Source organism: Astatotilapia calliptera, chromosome 17 (genome assembly GCF_900246225.1).
Source record: "Astatotilapia calliptera chromosome 17, fAstCal1.2, whole genome shotgun sequence".
Taxonomy (NCBI): Eukaryota; Metazoa; Chordata; class Actinopteri; order Cichliformes; family Cichlidae; genus Astatotilapia; species Astatotilapia calliptera.
In genome coordinates, this window is record NC_039318.1 from 35245258 (window position 1) to 35254410 (window position 9153).

The window sequence follows — 9153 nt, forward strand, 5'->3', positions numbered from 1 at the left end:
CATTTTATGCAAAATCGTGCAGCCCTAGTGGCCACTGTAGGACAAACGTTTCAGTCAGCTGCGAGATATCAAATACAATACAGCATCGTACTAATGTTAAGTTAACATCACTATACCCATGGTATCATGATACCTGCGAAACAATATGTTGCAAGACAATCACCTGTGTCAAATCATTATATATGTTTCATTGAACGCAAAAAATAACTCTAAAGAGAATAAAAGCAAAAATGTATTATTACTTAGTACAAGTTCTTGATATTTGTGATACAATACTGTATATTGGCATATCAATGTATTATCCCATCCCTAATACACATACTGTAGGTAATGGACAGTGATCCATCTGGATCTGACAGCAAAGCCAAAGACACTGTATACAGATAAGACAGCGATATCTCTAGGTAGGCTTGTGCTAAAGCCTATCCCGATTACACTGATCAGAGTAGTCGCCCCCTGATGGACAATAAAAATAAATTCAGGATTGGTCTTTACTTTTCAGACCAACACGTTCCATCCACCTTTACATACACATTATAGCTTTACAAACTAGGGCTGTGCTACATCATATTGTCCACAATAATATCATTATAAATGTTTGCACGATATGAAAGTATCTTATCAGGATATCATGGCTATAGCAACACAACGCATGTGCGTGGTCCTAGTGCACGTGTCTAAGAGTCAGAGTTGTTGTCAGTGTCTGATGGTGATTTAGTATCTGAAAGGGAACTACTTCCACACTACTCACTAAATGTGCAAACAACAAACTTGCTTCACTACTTGAGGCAAAAACACTGTTGAGTACAACAAGGTGGGGACACTAGCAGGTGGAGACGAGCGACCCAAATGCAAACAAATACTCTGCCGAGTGTCGCCGGAGCACTCCAGTTGTGCTCCACGTAACAGGAAGAGCAAATGGTGGATGGAAATTACTGATGCATGATGGAAAGGCATGGTTTTAAGCAACTGGTTAAAAAGTTGAAAAATATTTTTCAGTTCTATCACATGACAATATTCCACAACTTCTGCAGAGTAGCATAGTTCAGTTACTTTAGCTATTGTTAGATTAAAATTTTAAGCAGCTATTTTAAATAATTTCCCCCAGGGATCAATAAAGTATTCTGATTCTGATTCTGATGAATCTTTTATTTAGATTTTCCTGGTAAAATATTGCCCAGGCCACTTTTTGTAAATACATATATATATATATATATATATATATATATATATATATATATATATATATATATATATATATATATATATATATATATATATATATATATATTTCCCTTATGCTCAGTCACTTATTATATTGCTGTGTCACTATTATTGCACTATAATGCTGCTGGTGGCATCTTGTTTCAGAAGATTCACACTTTAAGTTGGTTAGACTGTTATCTATGAGAGCAGTTCATTGGAAAAGAGCCTAAACATGCATGTATTGCAAAAATGTAAATCTGAAATAAATACAAGGGTTTCCAGCATAACCTTTAAAACTTCCATTCATTCATTATAAAATTGTCTTACATCATTCCACTTACAGTAGTGCAAATTTAACCAAGAAGCTGTCATCATCTGCACATTTCCAGTGCCAGACAAACATGCAAATTGGAGTACGACTGGTCTTTAATCACACAAAAAGAATCCAAGTTCGAGTTGCTTCTCACAGGAAGCAAAAGAAATGCAGGAAAAGGGGAGCAAATTAATAAACGACTTTAGTTTGTTAAAGGGGTACACACCGAGCTCTTTAAGGCGGGTAGAGCTTAGTAAGGATCCCTGACCGAAGATGATAAAAATGGTGTGCAAGTCCTCCATGTATCACTGAAAGGAGCGCTTACTGGTCTCAAAAGAGGTGATGGACGAGTACCGAGCCTTGAAAGCCACTTTTAACAGCAGAGATGCGACTCATGAGTAACAGCAGCTGCTATAAATAATGTGAGGCATATTGAATTGTGATCAAAAGAAGCGTTGCGTGGAAAGGCACGCAGAGTGGAAGGAAGACCACGCAGAGAGATGGATGATTCAAGAGGGGAGAAAGCTCAGAATGCAAAAATATTCATGCACGGAAGGAAGTAGGAGAAAGGCAATGTGCAAAGGTGGGCTGCAGGGAAGGAAGCAGGGACGAGGCAGCCAATAAGACGAGTGCAACTCAATAATAAAGGCAAAATCAGAGGCACTATGTGTCTCCTGTGTGCTTTGTAGGTTTATCTGGGCTTCCTTTGATGGGGTGATATTTATCATTCAGAATGAGTTTCCCCTTTATCACCTAATGATACCCAACCAAATCTAATAATGAGAACGATGATGATGATAATGGGGACTGCAAATTGTCTAACAGCCAGTGGCATGCAGATAAAGGAAGCAGAGGGCCACGCTGCGTAATTAGACGCTGCGAGTAATTGCAAACCTCAGGCCTGTGGTGGGGGAGGAGGAGCTACAGCAGCAATGCATCACCAAAACCACCAAAAGCTTTAAGATCTTTGACTTCAAGGGGCACTTAAGCCGAGTGCCACCTCTGTTCTTTCTAATGGCGAGCGAGCGAGCGAGGGGAAGTGTTGAAGAAGAAATCAATAAATCACATTATCATTAGCGCCGGGCAGGCTGAAGTAATTTCATTGGAATAACAATTTGTCTAAAGCTACAGTTGGCTTTGTTTCTTGCTCTGGACTGGTAAAAAAAAACTTTTCTTAAACAAAGACTCTGGGAGCATGCTCAGGGTGTTTAATTAGGAGCAGGGCTTTTCTCCTCATGGTATATAAATACGAATATTCAATATTAGATAATATTATAAAGTGGAATGATGATCCTTCCAAATACAAGACAAAATCTTTTAAAGGTAAATATTGTGGAGAGACGAGATGCAATCAGAAAACTTGCTGTCAAAATGAATACTGATCACCAGGCAGTGAGTGTGAAGGCCCTGGTGTGTTGGTGGCTTTGTACAATGCCGGTAGTATCATTTTCACACAGTCAAATCCATTTATGCTCACTGTTATGGCTCAGGTAGCCGCTGCAATATTCTCCTTAATCATAGGCGTCGCCACTCAGGCAATACTGCCACATCAGCCATGATGCAGAAGGAGAAATCAAAACTTTTTCAGGAATTCTGTAAAAGGAGCTATTAAACCCAACACTCGTGTCTTCAACCCAGCTGTGGTGGCGGCGGCACGGCATGCCAGGTTACAAAAACCCAGAGGTGCACCACCTGCAGAAAAGCAGCTAGCTACCAATAACGCCCATGATGTCAATTTTGTAGTATGGTGCTGTTCACGAGGTAAATATTTAATGGCTTTAAGGGTCCATGGCTGTCCGTGTGTCTGCCAGTTTTTTTGTGACACCGTGGAAAATCTCCACTACAAGGCACAAACTATACATGAACTCTAGGTAGCCGACTACAAGGAGACTTAAAAGAAATATAATGGCTTACAGTTACTCAGGTGCTTTACTTTTCAAAGTTGAACTTAGAACAAAGTATGTTCGACATCTATAGTTTTGCTACTTGGTAGAATGAAATTGATTTATATCCGTATCTACACTGATTTTGTTAGCTCCATTCCCTCCACATTTTTTTTTTAAATTTTCTTAATTCAGAATTTTTTTTATTGAAATTTCTGAGACCCCACCCACCCCTTTTGCGCCCCCTTATTTCAAAAACCTGAAAACGCCCCTGAAACCTACCGAGCCCCAATCCAACGATGAGCCTACCCGCCAGGAGCACCTCTTTACCGGGAGCGCTGCTAAGGACGATCCCCCCGACGGCGAAGAAGAAGCTGGCGAGCAGTATGCACACTCTGCGCCCGAACACCCCGTTGAGAAAGCCGCCCAGCAGGGCGGAGAGGGCGGCTGCGGCCACAGTACTTGATATGAGCACCTCCTGCCACAGGGCGCTCAGGTCCAGCTCCCGCTTCAATAGGAGCATCGCCCCGGAGATCACCCCGGTGTCATAGCCGAAAAGGAAGCCCCCCAGGGCGGAGAAGATGGCCAGGACGTAGACGAAACCAGGTGTAACATCCTGCTGAAACTGCTTGCGGGCAGCTCTCTCCAGGTCTCCAGTGGACGAGGAGGAGGGGGCTGATGGGGCACCAGCGGCGGCGGAAGCTCCAGTGGAGGCGCCCTGGCTGCTGATGCTGGCGTTGGACGGAGCCTTGATGAGACTGCGCTCACCTCCGTCGTTCACTTTCTTCCACCTCTCGCCCATCAGGTTGTTCATACTCCGGAGGTTGTAGTCATGGTCGGCCTGCCTTCGCGACATATGGGAACTACAACACAGGACAGGGCTGCTGAGTTGTATTTGAAGCGTCTGACAACAAAACAAACACACACGCCCACCCAACTAACAGGCCTACCCCCCACTACACTCAGCTTAGACTTAAAGTCACGCTGACTGTCCTAAGACACTTCCAAATAAAAAAAAGAAGCCCGCTGCTGAGTAAAGTTGTGCTCCAGCCTTGTTTATCCGCGCATGACATCCCTGTGGTCCTGATGGGAGAGTTGGAGAAGAGTAGGGTAGGAAAGGTGAGATAGGAGGAGTGTAGTGGATCACATCGTCACTACCAGCGTCGGCGTGACGCAAAGAAATGTTGTTTTGGAAGCGTGGAGCGAAGACTTATCAGCACCATCTTTTATGGGGAATATGCGGTCTGCAGTTGTTAACTGACCAAATCAGGCGGATTAATATGCTCGTTAATACACATCAAAGATGTGTAAATGTCTGCTGTATAATTTCATTTGATGATGATGCTTAAGCCTCGTGAAAAAACACTTTTTTTGTGGGGCTAAAGCATAAAATCATAAAAATAAGAAAAACCTTTGTTAACTAAAAGATATAAAAACCGGAATGTTGTTGCTTTAAACATTTTCAACACGTTTTACTCTTACGACAGGCAGCCTCTGGCAAAACTGGAAAACGGCTTCCCCCTACTGGCAGTAGCTTTGTATTACAGGTGGAAGAACTCCAAGCGCAGACAGTCGTACAATGATGTTGTACATGTCAGCTGCTATCCACTTTTATGGATTATAGTATCTGTACTGCTGATTAGCTTTAACACCGCCACAAAGCAAGCAGAGTATATTTCAGTGCTCTTGAAATTAAGTAGGATCAGCTGATTTTTAATGAATCAACTCTGTAACTATTAAAATATTTACATTTGCACAATTTCTGATTCACTTTAAATGTTGATTGTTGTTTAAAAACAATTTGATTGATCTAAATTAATCTATTTTGGCAATACATGTGTCATAATCTGTCTGCTTGAAGCTAAAAAAAAAAGGTTTATCAGTGACCCATACCAACCAGTTTATCTTCTCCATACACTCAAACCCTATAATTGTCCTTCACCACTGATGAAACATAGCTGCAGTGCACAGAATGGCATAGCAGTTAAAGCATTCATGAGTTCAGAGGATCAATACGTGGACAACGGTGTCCCTGAAGAATTAACATGGCCTGAAAATGACTTGTGATTGAACCGATTACAGAAGAAGATCAATAATGAGACAGGGTTTCCATGCATATACAATAGTTACATAGAACAAACCAAGAAATGTGTCTTTTAGGGAATTTACCTTTTTGTCCCCAGCTAATTGAGCCTTGAGGCTCAATTAATCTCAGAGCTGAATTAGGTTGCTGACCCCTGCCATAGATGATGCCACTTTATAGAATAGTTAGGCTACATCATATCAAATTAAGCAATTACCTTCTAGTGAAAGAATATTTAATGAGCACATTTTCTCTGAAAGTTAAAATAATTAGCATGACTAATCGGAAACTCAAAAGAAGCACCATAAGTAATACCAATTTTGAATTCAGCACCAAATCACAAGAACAGTAGACCCCAAAATAATACATACAGAGAAAAACCCAACAATCGTATGACCCCCTATGAGCAAGCACTTTGGCGACATCGGGAAGGAAAAACTCCCTTTTAACAGGAAGAAACCTCCGGCAGAACCAGGCTCAGGGAGGGGCGGGGCCATCTGCTGCGACTGGTTGGGATGAGAGAAGGAGGACAGGATAAAAGACATGCTGTGGAAGAGAGACAGAGGTTAATAACAGATATCATTCAGTGCAGAGAGGTCTATGCAATGAGTGAGAAAGGTGACTGAAGAAGAAATACTCAATGCATCATGGGAATCCCCCGGCAGCCTACACCTATCGCAGCATAACTAAGGGAGGATTCAGGGTCACCTGATCCAGCCCTAACTATATGCTTTAGCAAAACGGAAAGTTTTAAGCCACATCTTAAAAGTAGAGATAGTGTCTGTCTCCTGAATCCAAACTAGAAGCTGGTTCCACAGAAGAGGGGCCTGAAAACTGAAGGCTCTGCCTCCCATTCTACTTTTAAATACTCTAGGAACAACAAGTAAGCCTGCAGTGTGAGAGCGAAGTGCTCTAATAGGGTGATATGGTACTACAAGGTCATTAAGATAAGATGGGGCCTGATTATTTAAGACCTTGTATGTGAAGAGCAGGATTTTGAATTCTGGATTCAACAGGAAGTACTAAAAGCATGAACTAGTTTTTCAGCGTCACTCTGAGACAGGATATTTCTAATTTTGAGATGTTGTGCAAATAGAAGAAAGCAGTCTTACATATTTGTTTAATATGTGCATTGAAGGACATATCCTGGTCAAAAATGACTCCAAGGTTCCTCAAACTATTACTGGAGTCCAAGGTAATGCCATCCAGAGTAAGAATCTGCTTAGATACCATATTTCTAAGATTTTCAGGGCCGAGTACAGTAACCTCAGTTTTATCTGAATTTAGAAGCAGAAAGTTAGCGGCCATCCGGGTCTTTATGTCTTTAAGACATTTCCTGCAGTTGAACTAATTGGTGTGTGTTATCTGGCTTCATGGATAGATAGAGTTGGGTGTCATCAGCATAGCAGTGAAAATGTATGCTATGTCTTCTGATGAGGTGAAGCCAAAGGGAAGACATGCTTCACCATATTTTCTAGTCTTTGGCTTTGAAATGAAGTTGGTTTAGAAACATATTTGGCGATGCTTCATCTCTTGCTTTGCGTTTGCGTGGGAGCCCCGTCAAAAACCTGTCAATTATGCTAGCAGTGTCCAAGCACTGTTCCCCCCCTGCAATGGCTCAGTGGGCCCCACACTTTGGGAACCTCTGTATTAGATAGATATGATACAAACCACTGCAGCGCAGTACCTGTAATCCTCTAACCATTCTAATAGAATTTTATGGTCAACAGCATTGAAAGGTGCACTGAGGTCTAACAGGACAAGCACAGAGATGAGTCCACTGTCAGAGGCCACATGAAGATCTTTTGTAACCTTCACTAAATCTGTACTTTGATGAGCTCTGAAACCTGACTGAAACTCTTCAAATAAGGCATTTCTCTGCAGACAATCTGTTTGACAACTACTCTTTCTATAATTTTTGACATGAAAGGAAGTTTGGAGATTGGCCTATAATTAGCTAAGCAATTTAATATTATATGGACAAAACCCTACACATTGTAACGTGTCATAATGACTTAAGAATGGAGACAAAGAAACCATGAAAACAAACCCTACTCAACACCATCAATCTTATTATTTAAATACCAGAAAGATTTGTTTTGGTAATGGTTATTAAGGAGAAAATATTAGATTAAGATGTGCACAAACGAGTACCCTGAGTTGTGCACCTTCCTTTCATTGTTTACAACTCTGCTTCTCCTGTTTCTTCACTGTGTTTCCATTTGATCTAACCAGTGCACTGTTTGCTTCCAGCAGCAAGAAATGCAGATGACAAATCGCGATAGGCTGTCACATTGCCAAGCCTCAGGTGGCAGCAGAAAATGGAGACACATGTCCTGATTTAAAGTATCTTTTCTCTGGGTATTTATTTATTTCTTTAGTATAATTGAGAAATTTCCTTCTTTGACCAAGTCTTAATTAAAAAGTTTAACTGGTGAGATCAAAAATACAAACAGCAAAGAGTAAAAAGGTGTTTGACAAAGATAACACAAATAAACACAAAATGCATTTTCTAAATAAATGTGTTTATCATGAAAGTGAAAAAAAAATCAAACCTATATGGCCCTATGTGAAAAAATTACCGTTTTTTCACACAGGTAGCACTGTGTTTTGAAGAGTTCAGGTCTGATGGTGAGGACTTGGTCTTCTCGGCATTCAGGAACAGATTCATAACACTGCACCAGTCCACCAATTAAGTCACCTCCTCTCTGTAGGACAGGTCGTTATTGTCCCACTGTTATGTCATCTGATGATGTGATGCACGTGTCAGCAACGTGAACAGCAGTGGGCTCAGGACACAGCCCTGAGGGAAGCTGATGAACAGGGAGATGGAACTGGAGATGCTGTTTCCCACTTTCGCTGAACTCAGTTGGTGGGAAAGTCCAAGCTGGTTTCCGTACATTCACTCAGCCACGTTAAGATTCAGTGCTACTGAATTTTCATTGCTTGATGTCTGGCTTTTGAGGATCTTTTCATCTATTCCACTTTGTCAGGCAGGTCGTGTTTAAGAGATTTCTTGACTGAGACCAGCTGTGTCAGTCTTTCTCCTTTTAGTAATAAACACCTTCATTTACAAACTACATTTTGTGCTTACTTGTATTATTTTTGTCTACTATTTAATTCTGTTTGATGATCTGAAACATTTAAGTGTGACAAACATGCAAAGAATATAGAAATCAGGAAGGGGGCAAACACTTTTTCACACCACTGTATATGGTATTTGCACTAGAATGGATAGGCTAGCTCAAGTAAAGTTATAGAATTACAGGAACAAAAGGAAAGAATGAAGAGAACTCTATCCCCAGTCTTTGTGTGAAGAATTTTCAAAAAGAGTAAAACAGGAAAGAGACCGTAGTATTTTGAACAACCTTTTAAGCCAAGTGGCCTGGGTACCTGCAAACAGCAGAGGTGTTATTAACAGCAATTATAAGCAATCAAGAATACATTTAAATCCAGATTACCAAGTTCCAGGATCATGTGCAGATGAGGCATTGTGACTTGTCATTACATGAAAGCACAGGTCTAATACGTAGTGGCTGTGTTTGGTTTTCAAAGGAACAAAGCTAGTCAGTGTTCCTGGTTCCACCTGTGATGAGTATGCTGTGCATATGTTAACTTGGCTAAAGCACTTAATGGAGAAGAGTGCACATTCAAAAAAAACCCCCAAA

General features: G+C 41.0%; 1 protein-coding gene across 1 annotated transcript in view; it reads right to left on the reverse strand.

Moving 5' to 3' along the window:
- slc2a13a (solute carrier family 2 member 13a) overlaps positions 1-4688 on the reverse strand; it is an 85948-nt gene extending 81260 nt beyond the window's left edge. Inside the window, exon 1 of the mRNA XM_026146073.1 lies at positions 3685-4688. Coding sequence (XP_026001858.1) covers positions 3685-4258 — 574 coding nt within the window. The 5' untranslated portion in view covers positions 4259-4688. The remainder of the gene's footprint in view (positions 1-3684) is intronic.
- Positions 4689-9153: the final 4465 nt, after the last annotated feature.